The sequence below is a fragment of the Acipenser ruthenus genome, chromosome 9, assembly GCF_902713425.1.
Source record: "Acipenser ruthenus chromosome 9, fAciRut3.2 maternal haplotype, whole genome shotgun sequence".
Taxonomy (NCBI): domain Eukaryota; kingdom Metazoa; phylum Chordata; class Actinopteri; order Acipenseriformes; family Acipenseridae; genus Acipenser; species Acipenser ruthenus.
In genome coordinates, this window is record NC_081197.1 from 12,445,099 (window position 1) to 12,465,361 (window position 20,263).

The 20,263-nt window shown below is 37.6% G+C and overlaps 2 protein-coding genes across 4 annotated transcripts; one reads left to right on the forward strand and one right to left on the reverse strand.

Annotated features, from left to right (window-relative positions):
* Positions 1-707: 707 nt before the first annotated feature.
* On the reverse strand, positions 708-18,977 carry LOC117405898 (solute carrier family 35 member F2-like). 3 transcript variants are annotated; one of them, XM_059031157.1, is made up of 9 exons: positions 18,842-18,977; positions 9,004-9,127; positions 7,531-7,706; positions 7,014-7,141; positions 6,364-6,523; positions 5,843-5,999; positions 5,348-5,400; positions 4,643-4,797; positions 708-2,785 (listed from the first exon to the last, which is right to left on the reverse strand). In XM_059031157.1, exons 2-9 carry the CDS (start codon positions 9,108-9,110, stop codon positions 2,570-2,572), a joined length of 1,152 nt encoding a protein of 383 aa, XP_058887140.1. In that variant the 5' UTR covers positions 9,111-9,127; positions 18,842-18,977; the 3' UTR covers positions 708-2,569. The 3 variants fall into 3 exon arrangements, with proteins under 3 accessions (XP_058887140.1, XP_033865279.2, XP_058887141.1); XM_034009388.3 differs by lacking the exon at positions 18,842-18,977 and adding an exon at positions 10,865-11,025; XM_059031158.1 differs by lacking the exon at positions 18,842-18,977 and adding an exon at positions 9,525-9,605.
* LOC117405899 (ras-related protein Rab-39B-like) lies at positions 11,123-16,171 on the forward strand. Its single transcript, XM_034009389.3, has 2 exons — positions 11,123-11,758; positions 11,980-16,171. The coding sequence occupies exons 1-2, from the start codon at positions 11,544-11,546 to the stop codon at positions 12,404-12,406; spliced, it is 642 nt and encodes a 213-aa protein (XP_033865280.1). The 5' UTR covers positions 11,123-11,543; the 3' UTR covers positions 12,407-16,171.
* Positions 18,978-20,263: the final 1,286 nt, after the last annotated feature.

Sequence of the window (20,263 nt, forward strand, 5' to 3'; positions counted from 1 at the left end):
TGGTTACACAGTTTTGTTACATATGGGTTTGAAGTAAACCCACCTGGATAGCAGTTGATACAAATTACCCTTTTGGGTCAGAGGTCAATGTCAAAGTCATGGACACGTTTCTTGCATAATCCCCTTGAAACACGAGGTTTGTCAGAACTTCACATGGTCTCGAATATGAGGTTCAGACCGCGTCTTGGCGACGTCTTTGAAAATTACCACAAAACGGGTATTTCTTTCCTTGTAAGATACCCATGATCAAACTTGACCTAAAGCATCATATAATACATTTTTGAAAATATGAATCCAATATCTCAAAAAGAGTTTTTGTTTATTATGCTTAAACTAATATGGAGATCCTTACAGTAGGTCACAGGACAAGAGAAGGGCACTGTTCAATTTTGCCCAAATATGAAGTCAGCATCTGAAGCAGTTGATAAGATATGAACAGCTGAAGAAGCATCGATGGAACCAGAATTTTTTTTTTTTTTTTTAAATACAGTGTAAGACTTTCTGATAGTAATGCTTAATACATTTACCTTCCTACCTTAGGCTGTTAAAAAGCCTGTAAGGAAAAACGCTGAGGTACATTGATTCTACTGACTTCTTCAAAACGTTTGACATGTTGTGTTGATCTGGCATAAGTGGAGTCCTAAAGTACTTCCACACTGTGCTTCACAAACACAGGTAATGAGACTCCCTGTATAGCCTTTCAAGCATTGTCTCAAGCTCATTTTAATAATAAACAATTAAACAAGGTGCAAATTAAAAATGACAAAATCAAACATTTTCTGGTTTTAGTACACATCCAAAACAACTTACTTTTGTATTTTTGTCTTAATGAAAATGACCAAAACTTAAAACAAGGGCTTTTAAAGCTTCATGGGAGATATTAGTAATCCCATGTAGGTATCACACTGGCAGCTGTAAAAGCTTATGGATACTATTGTACATTATGAAACAATATTTGGTACACTGTAGTACTAAAAATAAGTGCAAACAAATAAACATATTTGTCTTTTGTGGTATAATATTAACTCATGTGGATTAAAATGATTGCCACTTTTGGGTGATTCTCCCTTATTGGTCCCAAAAATGCCCAAGTGCATATTGTGCAAACAGCAAGTTTCACAGACCCCCAATTAGTAATCTTGGACTAATTAATGTTACCTTAGTGCCAATCACAGTCTATGAAACCAGTCAATAGACTGCTGAGCAAGTGCAGTGTGGGGCAAAGAAGTGAAAATAAGGCAACGTGCAAAAATAAAATAAAATACTAAATAAATAAGACACATTGCAGATAAGATGAAAGTGGAAAATAAAAATATATATTAAAAAAATATTAAAAAGGCACAGACAAAATAAAACATTTGTCTCCTGTTAGTCCTCTTCAATCTACGAACACTGAATCATACATTCTTATTATCAGAAACTACAGGGTAGATTCTGTTTGTTAGTGCTATTCAATCAAACCTCAATAGGACCACACTGTATACCAAGGCTCAAAACAAACATTTTGCTACCAAGAACTCCCACTCCGGTACTATGGTTTTTTTGATGCACTAGCATTTCATTGATCATCTCAAAACACAAGCTCCAAGCCTTCTGACAGCATCACAAAGATTCAGTTTTTTTATACATTCTAAAATGAATCAATCACTACAATGTACATGTGCCATTTGTAATTAAAAATATTTTTTTTCCTAAAAGATTTTAGATTTAAAGATGAGCAACAAGTACCAATACTTGCTTAGTTGTCTAATTTTACTTCAATCCCACTGGATGTGATCTAGTAGTTTCCCCATTAAAAGGACATAAAACAGTGAATAGAATTGGCTACTGACTGCCTTAACATCTAGATTTCTTTATCATAACTTGTCATGCAAGAATATACCACTGTTAGCAAAGGCACACGCTGCTGCTGCAGCTTCAAGTACTGCTGAAAGCTTGGAAGACAATCAGAACCACAGTTCTGTTTTTTTTATTTTCCCCTCCAAGGAGGATTGCATAATTGTTTAAATTGTAAATTCCCTGCAATGTCCATGTGCAGTTGTCCATATCCAATTATCTAATATGATTACACAAACGCATGATCATAAAATCCACCCAGTTCAAAGTAAACTCTGGACTGGTTTACAGTTGAATGAAGTGCAGGCATTTTAAAAAGAGACTGTCTAATTGCATTTTAGAGGTCAGCACCATTAACTTCATCCCACGAACAGAGAAAGTTTAATCATCCTTGGGGTTTTATGAAAGCTCCATGACAATGTATAAAAACAACTCATTAAAAATAAAAAAAATACAAAAATAAATAAATCAAAAGTGAAAATATTCCAAAATGTTAAATATATAGGGTGGAACACATTTTAAGGGCCCCTAATAAAATTAACTCTAATAATAATATGAGATAAAATGGCTGGCAGGTTCTAGACTACTGCCTAAATTCTGTTTTTGTAAACCGCTTTGACCTCCTGTGTGTATGAAAGGCACAAGAGTACATGAATGCAAGTTCCCTTCCATGCCAGTTGGCTGTTCCATTATAGCGTTTGCTATGCTTGTCAGTCTTCAGTTCCTGACATGGTCACTGTGACCGTGTTGTCTCTGCAGCGTCCTCTCCTGAGGGGAACTGTATAGCCGTTTCCTGTCTGTTGTCGTCCTCAGTCTCCGAGACAGGGTTGTCCAGTCCATCTATGGCAGTCTCCTGAGGTGCAGGTTCCTGGGTGTATGTTGCCATGGAGTAATACAAAACAAACCCAACAACGATCATAGTGAAGGCCAGGATGTACAACCCTGAGAACTGCATTGAGACAATTAAAAGAAAAGAAGAAGAAGAAAAAAAAATAAACGTGAATAAGAATATTTGCTAGATCATGAAGTCCTCGGCTAACCACAGTCATTTTGCCATTTTAAATTATATTCCCAGCAATCTTATAAATCTGGTTTCTTTCTTGACCTCTGGATATTCCCATATTAATATTCTATGCTAAATTTAGAAATACTAAAGTTTCTTTTAGTATGTCTAAATGTAGCACTATTGAGTGTTTAACAGTTATAGATAATATTATATGCTACAAGTTTTCCAGTTGGATACACAGATCTCAGAATATATGTAGACGTGACATATGCATCAACATGGAGAAATAATAAATGCTAGCAGACTGTGTCGAAAAGAAATTATATTTATAAACGCCAATTACAATGTTTCTTTTGATGAGGTTTTACAAGGACATCATGTCTACTGCTGTGGACATATCATGGTGTGTATGTGTTTCGTGTTTCTCCCATACTAGAGTATCTGGCTTGTGTCATACCTCACGCTTATACTTGCCAGGTTTCTTAAGCAATGCACAAAAACAGTCTCAGAACCGTCACTAATCACAATTTCACAAATTTGCACTTTATACAGCATCTGCTGTAGACTTTGACCTCCTGCAACACAAATCAGCATTTGGGACACCACAGCTCAGCTTATTGTTACAGCCAACTCTGCAATGTTATCACTGCTATCAGTGTGAAGAATGCAAACTGGCATTGAGAAGAATCACAGGGACACAAATACCACATTTTAGAGGTCGTTAGCAAAGGCTAACATTAAAAGCACCTCTGCGGGGGCTCCCGAGTGGCGCATCCAGTAAAGGCGCTCCACGTGAGTGCAGGATGCGCTCTATAGCCTGCAAGTCGCGCGTTCGAATCCAGGCTATTCCTTTGCCGATCGAGGACGGGAGCTTCCAAGGGGCGGCGCACTATTGGCCGAGGGAGGGTTAGGTCGGTCAGGGTGTCCTCGGCTCACCGCGCACCAGCGACCCCTGTAGTCTGGCCGGGCGCCTGCAGGCTTGCCTGTAAGCTGCCCGAGAGCTGCGTTGTCCTCCGACGTTGTAGCTCTTGGGTGGCTGCATGGTGAGTCTGCAGTGTGAAAAAAAGCGGTCGGCTTGACGGCACGCACTTCGGAGGACAGCGTGTGTTCATCTTCGCCCTCCCGAGTCAGCGCAGGGGTGGTAGCGGTGAGCCGACCGTAATCAAATAATTGGCCATTCCAAATTGGGGGAAAATAATAAAAAATAATTGGCAACGACTAAATTTAAAAAAAAAAAAAAAAGCACCTCTCATTCACAGCATGTATTGTCACAATCTGTCACAATGCCAAAACATACACTGTAAAGGTTTAGTATATGCTGTAAAGTCATTGAGATCCTTCTGCTTTGAGACAATTGTCGATGAACAGTTGCACGTGTCACATCATGTGACCATATAAATGTGCATTCATTGGTGGATTTTCATCCTATTATTATTTATTAATTTCTTAGCAGACATCCTTATCCAGGGCAACTTACAATTGTTACAAGATATCACATTATTTCTTACATACAATGACATTATTCTTTATACATTATTTTTACATGCAATTACCCATTTATACAGTTGGGTTTTTACTGGAGCAATCTAGGTAAAGTACCTTGCTCAAGGGTACAGCAGCAGTTTCCCCCACCTGGGATTGAACCCACGACCGTCCGGTCAAGAGTCCATAGCCCTAACCACTACTCCACACTGCTGCTGAAAGCAGAAGGATCTCAATGACTTTACAGAATATACTACACCTTCACAGTGTGTGTGTGTGTGTGTACAGTATATTCTGTTTTCTTCTCGGTTTCTTTACCTTGTAGTGGAAGAGGAAGAGCCCGAAGAACAGGCTGAAGAGGTCTGCGGTCAGCATGGACAGGTTGACAGCAGTTGCACTGGCAAGTTTAATAACCACTGGCATGAAACTGTACAGCGCAAACATGCAGAGGGCATACGCAGCAAACAGCAGCGCTGGAAGAAAACAAGGTAATGCTTTATTCCCAAACTGATTAACCAATGAAAATTACCCAAACAAATCAGGAGCGTGAAATAAACCAACCCCGCTCTGTATTATTATGGATAACCCCATAAAAAATGTTTCAACAGCAGCAATTATCATTTCCCTTACTATGGTGCTAAGGGCTTCTGTTGCTCCCATACTAAATCTACCATTTTCTGGCTTTGATCTGGAGCTTATCTGGAGTATCCTTAGCCTTCCTCGTTCCATTAAAATCAAGTGACAATGTGTCTTTTCAACTCTGCTAGCCCCACCTAGTTTTGAATGAGGAAGACTATTTATTAGTCAGGACACAGAACTACTCGGAATGATTGAAACCCCATAAAATACTTAATAAGGAAAGGGAATTCATCACATAGGAAAACCTGGAATGGCTCAAAGTGCTATGCAATGGAAGTCATCTTTCTTTTATCCATGCAAAGATTAGCAACCTCACTTTCAATCTTAAATTCAATACGATTCTGATTTCAATCAGAAAAAAAAAAAACACGACTCATGACTTACCAACTTGCCAATCCCAAATAATTTTGGGGATTTCACTATGTTCCAATATGGCTCTGTACAAAAAAGAAAAACGGTCAAGGCATGTACAGTATTAACTACTTTTTAAACAAAATTCAAACATAACATGTTTTTTATAAAAGTGAACCATTTTCATTTAAAATGATATCTTGTCATCCATTTCATTTTAAATACATATTCACCTTCAGTGCACGTAACCCTACATTCATCTCTGGCCCAATAAAAATTCAAAAATGTTTTTGTTTGAGGTGCTGAATTTTCTTGTGACTAGATCTCACAACCTAATTATTATCTCTCTCCTTCATTACCACCAAGAGCATCCAGCAGGAAATAAAGGACTAGGGGGTTATATTAATAAGACACCAGCTTCCTGTCTGAAAACAAAAGTAAATAAATACCCTATTCTGTTTTTACCCCTTATCCTATTTATGTAGACCCTTCTACGGTTCTCAAGTGTATTGACTGAATTTCTCTTACAATTGCAGACCACTGAAGATGGTTCCAAACATGCCAATCATTCCTAAGAACTCCTCTCTGCTCAGGTTCTTCACGGTGTACTCCTGACACACATTAGACACAGCATACAGAGCAGCACTCATCAGAACAAGACTGTCCCCCAGGAAGATGTTTGTGCCTAAAACAATTCAAATATACATTGTATGCAGCTGAGCAACTGTGCGAGTACTTGTTAGAATCTTGATGACAAGTCGTTAATCAATATTAAATATCCCCAGCATGCTCTACTGCAGTTTCTGCTTATGATCCTTACTTGTGTGTCATGTTGTATAACTACTGTGGTAAACACAGTTCCTGTATTAAAACATATCCTTGTTAATATATCAGGCAGAACTAAAAACTGTTAGATTCTTAATTAAAACGAGCAAGCTAACCTTCTTAGTTTATGTTGTAAGGGGTGGATTGTTTCTTTTACTTTTCAATTTCAGAAATCACCATCACGTTCCAAAGTGAGCACTAGAAGAAAATAGTTTTCTCCTTACTGGCACCCTGATCTCTTCCGGCCAGCACGTCTGCACCGACCATCGCACCTACTCCAAGCAGGCAGATGCACACTGCGACATAGTGGATTATCCTGTATCGAGTACGAAGGATAAACCATGACAGTGCCATCAACACCGGGATCACAAAGCAATCCAGCAGCTGGATGGAAATAAAGATACAAAATGCAACAACACTTTAAAAAGCAACACTATCCTTCTTTGATTTTACTAACTCGTTTTAGGTCTTGGATGACGAACATCAATGCTTGTCCAGTTCCTAGTAGTTCCTACTTCACGAAGGATCCCAATGAATCAGCATCAACAAAATGGCTTGATAACCCATTTCATGCAATCTATGTAAAAATAAAAGTGTTTCCCACCCTCTGTCCTCAGTCTAGGTGAGAATATGAAGCAAGGATTCTGTATTACAGCACAAACAAAGCCCGGTTAAATAGTGTTTATTTCTCACACACCTAAAACCTTACTTCCTGCAGATCATGTTTTTCATTAAAAAGGCATTGTAAAAACTCCAGTTACATTGATACACTACCTCAACTTACAAATATTCACCCAAACATGTTTTTAATCATGCATTTTTAAAAAATAAATACAGAAATAAAATAAAAACAATCTGGGTGTCTGTTTCTTACCTGGACACTTGTTAGCGTTGTGTATTGGTAAGCCTTCACCACCATGTAATTAGCCTCGACATCAACAATCCCTAGCAGCATATACTTCCACCACTTTGTCTTCAGAATTTTCAAAAGATTGTCATCCCCTATCAGTAAAAAAAAAATTGTTAAGATTTTTTTTTTTTTTTTTGTTGTTGTGCAGTATATGGATGTGTTTTAATTAGCACTTCATTAATGGGTATGCCAGTAACATACACGTACCCCAACTAAATAAGCGACACTGGTACATAACATGTGTCAGTACCATAAAAAAGTATGGCAGCTTATAATCTTAGTAAGTAGAATAGCTTTCAAAGCAAATGTATAAGCATAGTTTCATCAAAACCGAATGGTAATACAGCAGTCGTTGGCAGAACACATGAAAAAAACTGAACACCTGCTGTGGAATGTCCATACCAAGTTAGATGACAATTTCTATTCCATCCAAGCTGCAGGGAGAGAATTATCCCATGCCTGGCATCATAGGCTTACTTACCCCTTCTGAATGCCAGTATTGATGTATAAACACATAACAGTAAAACATAGTTGATGAAGCTCTGCAGCATTGGTGTATTCACAGAATAACGGACTGCCAAATACTGGCTGGAGATCCCAGTCCCACAGATTAACACCGACAACCCTTGACTCATGGATATCGTCTTGAAAAGATGCCTGAAATAAAGGACAGTTTCAGTGAAAGAAAAAAAAACAATTCAGCTTCAGTTCTAAACCTTTGCATTCCCTTACAAATGTTTCACCCCTGTATGTAGATGTACTACTAATGGGATGGCTGCTGTAATAACTTTGAAAGGGTCACAATAAAGCAACACATTTAGTAATGTAATACATAAGAAAATCTAACTGGGTGAAGGACGAGTAGAATTCCATATCAATTTCCATAATAGTAACAATCAGTTACAGTGTAGCTTGTATCTAGCACCACGTGGTGCAATGTGGGCAAGATTAGCAGGGACCTTGCAGATGTGGGTAACCATTATCATTTGTTATAGCAAAACCTGTTTGTAAATTACTGAATGTAAAAAAAAAGAAGAGGTAAAAAAATTATCTGCTACAGATTTACAAAAAAAAATATGGTTAGTTGCTTTAAACTGTAGTGGGATTCTAACATATTGAAAGAGACACACAAAGGAAAACATAAGATTTAATTCAACCTTGCCGTGGCCTTTTCTCTGGGTCTACCACCCTCAGAAATGACACTAGTGTGTCTGCAGCAACCAACCCCCCTCAAAACACAAAAGGGCATTCAAATCCACAAACTTGTTTCTGAAATACTTCCTGCCAAAAAGCACTAAGTCACTTGAAAGGGAAGGCAATGTCCAAGTACAATAGAATATCCATTAGCAGCTTAAGCATTTCAAGATATCTTTACAATTCTATATGTAGCAATACCAATTTGCAAAGTCTCTTATCAGGAAATATATGCTTTTTGAATGGACAGCATTAGATATTCTGTTTTCCATCTTTACAACTCCGAAGAAGCGTATTGATTTCTTAAGAAGTGTGCAGGTTGCTCATTATAAAGTTATAAAACATGCAAGATCCCCGACACAGACATGAATGTGAAGATTTTAGTATTTCTCTTTAAAAAGGGTATTTTGCACTGTAGACTAAACAATGCTAAACTTCAGAAGTAACAATATATATGTTTGCCTATAGTCTAGTCCAAAAGTGACATATCATCCATTCTGTGCTAAAAACGTGAACACAAGTTTTGAATGTTGTCAATATGTTCGTCACTTTTAAGTAATGTCATACACTGCCAGTCAAACAAAATTGGGTCATGCTTTATTTTAAAGGGAACAGATTACAATATATTTACTAAGAATTAATTCAATGTGATTTGTTAATATGTTAGTAAGAAAGATCTCCTTAAAATAAAGCATGACCCAAAATTGGTTACATTTCCCTTGCATAAAATATTGTGTTTATAATATGATGCATAACTCACCATGTGAAAACTTCTTTTACTTTATATTTCCGTAAAGAATCAAGGAAACTATTTCCACGGCTGGTTTCGGGATCTGCAGGGAACGTCCCGTGTTCATTGGGCTCCATTCTCTTCCAAAGCACCTCTAAGGGGTCCAAAGTGAGAGAAACTAAATTAACAGCAGTGGTGATTCCAAGCTTTGAAAGAATCTGCTGAATCATTAACTCTCTTTGTGTCAAAGTACAAGAGGGAATGTGGTTAACTTGCTTGGAACGTTCCCATAAAGGAAGGATAAGATAATTCATTATATTGCGATTATACTGCTTGAACTTATCCTGTTGGCTTTTTAAAATCCAGTTACATTAATCCACATGAAGATACCATGATGCCAGATTTAATTTTTACCAGATGATTAACTAGTTAAAAATGGATACTTTATATCATCTACATTTCATGACTTTTCATTTCTAACCTGTTTAATATCATACAATGTGTGTTCTCAATCCTTCTCCATTGCTGTTTCTGCTTCGATCAATATTTACCGTGTTTTCTAACTGTTCCAACCACATCTGAATTTCTGGTTCGATGGTTTGACGTCCAGACAGTTTCTGTCCCCTCTGAAACTGTGTTTTTTTACAAGAGGGGGCAGACATTGCAGCTGCACAAATCTAGTGGTCATTTACTTTATAAAGCCACCTCGTTATTTGTAAAGGGACATTACTAGTAGCAAGCCTGGTAAATAATGATCCCGGTAGAAACAGCAATAGAGGACCATACCAAACACACATATGTGATATTAAACAGGTGATAAAAGTGTGGCCTCAAGAGAGCACTAAACTAGGTCTTCTCTGTACAGCTGGCACACCAGAGTGTAACCATTAACCTGCTCCCACCTGCAACACTTTGACCTATGTAGATGTAGGAAATGCAGCAGTAAAAAATAGAACATAGAACAAATCTGGTGTTTCTTACATCCCCTAGTGAGTACTACAGGGGAACATGTTAATGATTACACTGCGCTGTTTGAAAGCTCTATGGAGGCTGCCGGGGTGACTTCAGAGTTTAAAAAGTCACCAGGATGGGATGACCGAAACAGAAAATTAAATACAAAATTCTAAACAAGAATACATTCATTAGAATAACAGCGATGTTTCACTCGTACCACACCAAGTTGATTAAACTCTTTAAAACAAAAAACGGTAAGGATGTGAATAAAACAGAATTTCTACATGTGTACTGTGAATATTGCCATCTGTATGAGTCATCTGGGACTGAATTGTTACAGTACCAAACTGATGGGTTAAGTGTCTTTAGCAGGGACAAACAGGCAGGGCTTCTAAACTGTTGGTTCAGGTCTGTTCAGGAACATTCACATGCTGAAGGTGCAGCTAAACATTAGCCTAAGCCTGTCTGGGCCTGTTCAGATCCGGAATCCATTAGTACTGATGGGTTCTGGCGCCTGGATAATTTAGGCACCTATAGAGATCACAGCATGGAGTCTATTTGCATCCCTAATTGTGTGCATAATTATTGTAGTCTTTCTATGAACTGCGTTCGGTATGTCTTTGTGTGTAAGACTTTCTGTTCCTGTTGTTGCCACTAGAGGAGTACGTGTCATGCGTGGAGGACACGTGGAGTTAAACCTTCCATGCAAAAACACATCAGTACATTCTCACAATCTGCTAATTTATTCGGATCGCTTCTTTGAACTCTTAAAACAAATCTGCTTGTGGGAACATGCGGTTTGTGCAAACAAATATTCAACGGCCACTTTATTGTAATTAATCTACAGATGCCACTGCACAAAACTATACTCCCAATGTACTGTAGAGCGTTTTACATTCAAGTAATATTTTACCAATCAGTAATACATTAGTTCTACCTGAGCTGCGTAAACCTTGTTTTTCCTCCATCTCCGTCGGTTGTTGCCGGTGTATTTCAACCATCATACAGCAAATCAAACGTACTTCCTAGTGCCAGCATGCTTCAATGTAATTCGTTGTATTTTTCTGTGCCTCGCCCCGTTTTCAAGTGATAGGCTCTTTCAATTACCCTGGCTGCCTTGGAATGTCAATCTTGAAATTGCGCAGTTACGTAGCAAAGGGAGGGTCAGAGAATATTAACTGTGGTGCTGAAGTGACAACTCCTTTCCCTGATGCGATATATAGCATCCTTTTTTTTGTTTGTTTACAGTGTAAATTCTTTAAAGATTCCAAAAATACACCTCGTCTCTAGAATGATGTCAATGACAGGATGTCAATGTAGAGGTGGGGCGTGGTTGATCTGTTACAATATCTTTGTCAATTTTTTTTTTTTTTAATTGGTACAGTTAATTGTCTATTAATTGCAAACCCATAGAAGCATAATTGATATCTTCGGTGAAATACACAACAAGAGGGAATATGCTGAAAACGAATGGAACTGAGAGCTGGAAGTATAAACATCGATCTCTTTCTAATACAGTATTACCTCTTGCAGATAAATGATAATAGTATTGTAATTATTGTTAGATAAAGCTCATCACATATATGCCATCACTAGTTTATTAAAGAGATGTTGTGATGGAAGCAATTTGGATATATCAGTTCAGGCTGATAATCATTGGGGACTCGACAGTGGGGAAGTCGTGTTTACTGCGTCGCTTTACTGAAGGGAAATTTGCAGATTTCTCAGACCCCACGGTCGGTGTGGATTTCTTTGCCCGGCTGGTAGAGATTGAACCAGGGAAACGAATCAAACTACAGCTCTGGGATACCGCGGGCCAGGAGAGATTCAGGTACAAAAAGAAATACATGTATTTATTTGTTTATTTATTTATTTATAGTTATTCTTTCATGTACATGTAGTTTGGCACAAACATAATCCAGCATACGGATTTGTTTTACAAGTGTGTGCCGCCCTGGATTTAGCGTTACACTGAATTTAGTTCCGTTTATAAAGATGTGTAAATAAGCAAGGCTTCTTAATTGTATTACTATATTACTATTTTTATTGCAGGTCGATAACACGCTCCTACTACCGTAACTCAGTCGGTGGGCTGTTGGTGTTTGACCTAACCAACCGCAGGTCTTTTCAGCAAGTAAAGAATTGGTTAGATGAAGCCAAGATGCACGTGCAACCTTTCCAAATCGTGCTCATGTTGGTAGGGCATAAATGTGACCTTGGTCTCCAGCGTCAAGTGACGAGGGAAGAAGCTGAAAAGCTGGCCTTGGCCTGTGGTATGAAATACATTGAGGCTTCCGCCAAAGACGCCATCAATGTAGAGGAGTCTTTCACCATTCTCACCAGAGATATCTATGAGCTGGTGAAGAGAGGTGAGATAAATATTCAAGAAAACTGGGAGGGAGTGAAGAGTGGCTTCATTCCAAATGTTGTCCATTCTTCAGAAGAGGCTGTGAAACCTGGACGGCGATGCCCTTGTTAAGTTGCTGTTGGGGAAGAAATGCCACTCCGCCAACAGCAAGAGCTACGTGCATTGTGAAGAGTGCTACCAAGCACATTGCTATTCAGATATATAATACAAATAAATAACACATGTTTTTTTAAGATGTAAAAGATGCATTGCTCTGTGGAGTTTTCCAATATTGCTCTCCAACACAGTATAATATAGCCCTACTGTATCATTGGTTATCTAATCCATACAATGAGTGATGGTTCAAAATGTGTAGATTCAGTAGCATAATATTCTGCTATATATAGATTACCATAATAGTGCTTGTGCAACTGATTTTGTTAGAGGAGTTAAAACAAAACATACAAATTGCACGTAAAAACAGGGCTGGTTTAGCCAGTCATTTCTATGTACATTTTGTAAATATATGAAGGAAAGCTGCCTGAATGCACATAGCAGTATTTTGTAATGGGAGGCAAGTGCACATTATAAAGTAATTGCCTTACCACATCAAAGAAAGTTTTGCAGCTGAAATGTGCCTCATTAGTGCAATCAAGCTTTAAAAGCATGAGAAGTCTGTTGCCATGTCAAGTACGGTAATGGATTAGTGAAATAAAGTAGGAAGGTTTCTAGATAGTAAGTTGCATTTCTTGCAATTCGTGTTAATGGGAGCTGGTTTCAGTTTTTGAAAGTGTGAAGTCACAGGCACATTTTCTGAGAGGAATAAAAAAAACATTTTGTAATGGTACAAAACTAGCAAAACTCAAATGTATGAAGGAGTAGTTCAATTATTGTTACAAAATAGTTTGATACTGTTAAAATGACTCTCTAAAAATGTACCTGAGCACTTGCTTCAAAATGTTTTTAATGACTTTCCATTTTCTCTTTGATTTAGCCATCAATGCAAGTACATTTCATATAATCAAGCTGTGAGAGTCTTGCAAATAAGTGTCTTATGGAAATTGAGCTTCGGGTGCCAAGGTTTTAAAATATCTATACATCTTGTGCACTGACATATGCTATGTAGATGACATATGTGTAGTTTTGAAAGGCACACATACCTAGTATTGTACTAGCTATCAGAAAAGTCTGCAATCTAGCTCACAGTGTGCATGCCTTGCATAGCTTTCTTAATTCACTATTGTACCAAATATCATGTTGTTAAATGAATATATGGTTGCAATAACATGTTTCTTTCCAAACTGCCTACACATGTGAGACCACACATAGCGAATTGCACTGGTAAGATTCATGGAGTTAGCTGTAACCACTGCAAAGCTTCAGGATTTCTATTGTATTAAAAAAAAAAAGTTTACTGTTATAAGTAGATGTTATGTGTGAATGTTTATGAATGTATTCTATTTTTAAACCAAAAATTGTTGTACTTTTTGGTCAAGCCTAGATTGATTTAGATAAGAATAATGACAAGCCACTGAAAGGCATGGAAGGAAGGCAGTACCCTAATTCTCTTTGAATGAGATCACAGTCATTGCTGCACATCTGCCACATTCCTGTATATAGGGGGAAACACAGGGAGTTCTGAAATCAAGTTACTCAAAAATCTAGAACCACTGGAAAATAATCCTACAAACAGGCGCACTTACAATGATTGTGTATAGCACTGCAAACATATAGTCATGGGTGCTTATATCCTTGCCAATGCGATACAATTAAACTCTGACTTGGGTGCATGGACCAGTATATGAAACCAAAGGACTGAGTGCATTTGCATAGAAAACGCTGCAGTATAAACCCATGTGCCTACATGCATAATTATATGGTACGTGAAACAGTATGTGAAACGTGTTTAATTTTATTATTAACTTTCTCAGTAATGGCAAATCTGTAATAACTTACCAGTATCATTCAAAACAAGTTTCCATTCACTCTATTCCTACGAAGCCAAGACAATACCCATTTCCGGACTCAAAGCGTGTAACCGAAGGGGAAACGAATGGGATATTAAGTACTGCCTGCATTATTTGTTTGCTGCCTTTTTCTGTTTACCACTGTTTGTCAAACACGACCCAATGTTAATGGTATTTTTACTTGCTATAATACCTGCATACTTAAAAGCTGCATGCTAGTATATACTGCATTATTGACCATTATTTGAATAGTTCAGTTATTTATTGGCAGTATTTAGTTCAATGTTGGAAATCTATTGTCTGTATATTCAGAAAATATCTATCAATTATGTGGTTGTTTATTTGTGTGCGTCTATATATATAAACAAACAAAAAATAAATCAGCATCTGGGGGTACCGTATTGCTGAATTGAATGGCACACCAACATGACGTGATAATCCTCAACCCCAAAACGTTTTGGTCAGCTGTTTGTTACATCATCTTACATATGTAACCATTGTTGACATGTGTGAGGTCACATAGTATTAGGAGTTACTGCGCCCCCAGCTCGGGAATGTGTTTACCACAGAATCCACTTCCCTTTGGTCTAGTGAATTCATTTCCAGTTTTGTTTCTGTACATTAGGAACTATTCCAAACTCGGTTTATGTGGCACTATGGTAAATAAAGACCATTTATTATTTATTTAAAAACAAACAAAACTGGATTAATGGTACATTTCTTTTTTTAATTTTCACCAGGGATTCAATTTAGTTCCCATTAGCACATCCATATCAAAAAGGAAGGCCAAAATTGTTAGACAATCTATGTGCAATATTTTAAGTGCCCTTGGAGCAAGACGTTATTATACATGCTATGTATTTATCCATGTCTGTTTTATTCAATATATTTTTTGTGATATTTTAAAGTTCCAGTAATAGCAGTGCAATATCGTAACTCCTGTGACTGCAATTGTATTTTAAATGATATGAAGTAATCAATAAATAACAGTGTGTTGCTAGTTCATTCTAGTTTACACTTTAAACACATTACGCTGTTGCTGCTTTGAAATTGAAGCATGCGATCAGTTGGCTACCAGTTTCTGAGGTTTTCCAGTGGACTTTTCCAGTGGACTGCTCAGTGCTTACCCCTGGCATATCCTTGTCGCCAGCAACACCCCACAGGGCATCACAGGGGTTATCATTCATGGATTAATTTACTGTTCAAGCATTCAGTGTGAAATTGTGTGGCAGTTCATATGTAATCATGTTGTAATTAACAGAACTTAAAAAGTGTTCCCATTGTTGTTTGTTGCTTTAACAATATATGTTAGATTTCCATTGCTCAAAATGTAAACAGGTACTTGCCACAATTATAAACAACGTTATGAAAACATGCCAAGTATTTTCAATGACCAGAACGTGCATTGGAGTTATTGTTCATATAGAAAGAGTATTTAGTTTACTATCTGGTCCTGAACTCTTGATTGTATTATGTTGAGCCTTACTGTGCTTTTATTGAATATTATTGAACGTCTCATTCAGGTTCACTCTACTGATTTACCAGTGTTCAACATTGTCAGAAGATTGAGATGCATCCAATTACTGATTTGTTATCATTTACAGTTTATTAATTTAGAGTTATAGAAACGTGTTATAAAGTGATGGTGGAATAATTACATGGCTCACATAATTATTTTTAATGTTGTTTTTATCAAACTTATCCAGATTTAATATGAGGTGTTTTAGAAAGTTGTTCCCAAAGGAAAGTCTCATGATTGCACAGACCTACTGATAATCAAGTGCAATATGATTTAATCAGATGTGTTTGTCTGCCACTCTCTATTCCCTTATTGCTTCACAATAGGTCGTATTTTCCTTCTGTATACACCAGTGTAAAGTTGGTCTCATTTTCTTAATGCTATAACACTAATAAATGAAGCCAAATCGTTTTTCTTCCAAATGTATTTTATGTTTTGGGCGTTGCTGGTGTTCTTTATCATTGGTATAATTACATTACTCATTTATCAGGTTTAGCTCATCTCAGGGCTGTTTGTAGTTTATAAAACTCCTGTTAGGAAGCTGAATACAATATGTACAGTGCCGCATTAAATTGCTTTCCATTGGCTGCACTCCCCCTGTGCTAAATGGTTCCCATAGTTTTTTTTTTTTTTTTAATTAAACATTTCAGGCATCTATCTCATATTCAGAGGGTTGATCTGTATGAAGTCTGCATGTCGAAAAAGTGTTGATTTTTGAAGAATACTGTGTACTTTTTGTGTTAAAATGTGAGATTCTAACACTGAAAATCCAAAGTCTCACGACTTAGGTCGTACGTATTCAACACACACTGCTTGGCCACTTTATTAGTACATGGACAAGCCTCTCTGCCTGTCACAAACATGTTGCAGCTACAGCTGTCTCTCTTGGTGACCACTTTCCCTTTGTTGTGTCATTGCTGATGTCTTGGAGCAGCCTACCAACATGACTGTCCTTGATACTGTGTCACCTGCTCCACCTGCACCCACCATCATGCCTCGTCTGGTAGGCTGTTTGCAATTGTGCTGCACCAATAGCTTTTCAGTGTTGCATGGATCACATGTCACATCACATGATCAACCTGCTGATCTCGAATGCAGGGTGATGAAAAATTAGATAGTCGGGTTATAAGAAAGCAGACAGAAGTAGTTCTTTAAGGTTAGATTCCCAAATGCCCACACAGGTGTGTTTTGGGGAATGCTAATCTGCATGTGCATGTGAACAAGGTCCTGTGATAATGAGTTCACAAAAGCATAAACTATGGAAGACTATTAATCAGACACTAGAGAATGATATTCTAATATGACATGATTGTGGATCCAAATGTAGTCAATATCAAATCTGCAGCGGCGACATCTTGGCCGATTAAGAACACACTTTTCAATAAACTTAGAAGTGGAGTGAGTCTCCATAGCAACAAGCACTCCCCTTTATCCAAGGCCACAGCAAAATCAATTTAAAAAGTCCTAATGTGATCTACAGCGCTGCAGCTTAGAACCTATTGAAATGGCAGTAGCCTTAATAAATTGAATGTCTTTGATTTTTGGTATAATAGTAATGAAGTAATAAAGGGCTTCTATGCTTTATTTTATTCCACTATAATCTGTAGCATCCTATATATCAGTTAACTATATCTACAATTTTGTTTAGAGTTCTGTACGTCCATTCTTGAAAGGTTAAATCAGCTTGCTATCCTTCAGTACCCTATACTATAGTTATTATAATGTATCCTTAAATCGTTAAATGCTGATCTTAAAGTGATGTCATTTGCATCAGATACCATCTTTGTATATACAGTATGTTATACAGCCAATCTGTATAACACTAATATAATTGTATTATATATTGTATTGCTGCATAAAACATTTGATGAATTAAAATGAAAGAGACTCGGTTGTGTTGATTTACCTTCAACTTTTTCGGGGTCCAAACACACACTGTGTACAACATGAGAACTAACACCCAATGTTTTTTAGAAATCATTTTTCATTTCCCATACAGTGCTACTGTACAGGACTGCTCAGAGAAGAGGCCAAATTATGAAAAATAAGCTAAGATAAAATAAAAAAAAAAACTATTGGAAGGATGCTTGCTCTATGAATGCTTCAGACGTGAAGTAAAGCATATTCTGTTAGTTTATACTGTAGTAATCCCTTTTACCAGGCGTTTCCTGTGACTTGCCGATATAACAGAGATTGGTAAATGGCTGAAGAGAGTTTGGCTGTACAACAAGTGTGTTTTTATGGAGACACTGCTAGTAAAGACAGGACTGTAATTGAATTGTTCTGTCCTACATATAAGTGGTTTCTTGTTTTATTTTTCTCAGACACTTTGCCTTTAACTTTTCATGTGTCTTACTAGTTTTGTTTAGATCAAGGCCACAGTATTTTCTGTCTTTAGTGTTCTGTATTTGTGTACAGCTCACAGCATGTCTGTGTTTTCGGATTGCCTTTGGATGACATCGGGAGCTGGGGAGAAGTGAAAAAGCAGCCTGGCCTTGAGGCTGATTGTAAAACAGGGCGAGGAACTGGTGGGTGAGACGCCAAGAAATCAGAAAAGATCGAATTGAAGATGAATGCAGCCGCACACCTCAAGCAGATCAGGATGTATGGAGAGTAACTTTGTCAACTTTAGAATTAAGTCATATTGTTTTGTGGCAAAGTGGTGGCTGTGTTTCACAATAATTCCATTCTTACTGAAACATACTGGCCAGCTGTGGCCCATATTGACAGCTGTTGATATTTCACACTTTCTAACAAGACAGTGCCACCTTGTAGATATTAAAACATGTACTATGTTGTAAACTCTCTTTTCAGTCTCACAGATACATATTTACTACTATGTCATTTTTTTCACCCTTATTATCTTTTGTCTTAATTACCAACCCAGTTTACCTGAAGAAACATTAAGCTATATCAGTTACTCAGTATTGGGGAGTAGAACACTCACTGCATATAATGCATTACTGTAATCTTATTACGTTTTCCATTAACTTGTAACTGTAACGGTTCATTTTTCAGACAGGTAACTAAATGTGGTAATGCATTACACTGTAAAAAAAATGCGAGTTTACTTTTACTTACATTTAATGCCAACGGGCGGGTTGAATAGTTGGATCTTCAAAGAACATACCTGTCAACTTCTGAAAATACAAAATTGCGAGTGGGGGTGTGGTGCCGTGATAGCGTTTTTACTGTTTCCCCTGCAGAGCAGCAGCAGCAGAGGGTTGTTGGGGTGCAGGTGCGTGTCTAAGTATGTGAACTTGCCTCGAGCATTGAATGCATGCCTGCCACAGGGCTCCTCTGGGTCCTAAACCCTGCTAGAAAAAGACCGGGATTGCAGTAACCACACACCGACCATGACTTTTGCAGACATTAAAGGTTTACTGACAAGGGGGTTTAACAGTACAGTTTTGAGCAAAATACGAGAGAAAATCTGTCCCGGGAGAAGGGTCCAAAATACAGGTTATTCTTGTGAAAACGGGAGAGTTGACAGGGCTGAAAGAATATTTTGTGCCTGACCAAAAAAAAACAAAAAAAAAACAATCGCTGTAAAATGTAAACTGTGCCTGAGAATCAACAATAACCATCTGCAACATGAAACCAGTCTGTAAAACTTAACCTCATCTTGTTCCACAATCAAACTGGGGCTGCTGTCGTTTCCATCTGCAGTCTACAATCTACTCTCCAGATGAACATTACACAAAATCTGAGATTTAAACCCTGCCTGATTTAAAATAGCTTTCCAGTCGGTCCTAGTGCCAGATGGAAAGATGTCATAACAGCAGTGTGCTAACATACTCCATGCACCCCTTAGGTCCAAGTCAATCAGCACTCTGTTTTTATCTAACACAAACTATAGAGCCTCCAACTAGTAATACTAGCAGTCTGTGCAAAATAATACCATATAAATATACACTTCTATAAATAAAAAATGAGACGGCCAGAATAAGCTTTAATAGTGAACGTAACAAATTATGTGAAAAATGATCATGCATAAACCAAACCCAATAAAATAATCCTAGACCAGCTATTGTTGTGGTTGCTCCCACACGTCTATCACATTACCATTAACATGCTACTGCGATTAAGGGCTTGTAATATCAGTACAACTGCAAGTTTAATCAATCTGCATTAAAAAAATGTTAACTGAAATACAGAACATTCACAATTGACTAAAATAGAATGAACTAGGGCCACAGCGAGATTAAACAATAGTAAAGGGGAGAATGCTCACATCCCAAAGAACAAAGAAAGTAACTCTTGAAACAGTCCCGCACTTCACTATTGTAATTCATTTTATTATCTTTGTCCAGAAATCAGTCCAGCTTCTTCTACCTGCTGCACTATCAGGGCACAGCAGCCAATTATTCAACACAAACAGGAGGTAATGTCACTCACTGGAGTTTGTCATGGCCAAGTACCTATAGGCGAGTTTTGACCAAAACGTAGAAAGGGGCAAATAAATAATATAGCTTTCCTATAGTCTTTCATAATTTCGTTTAA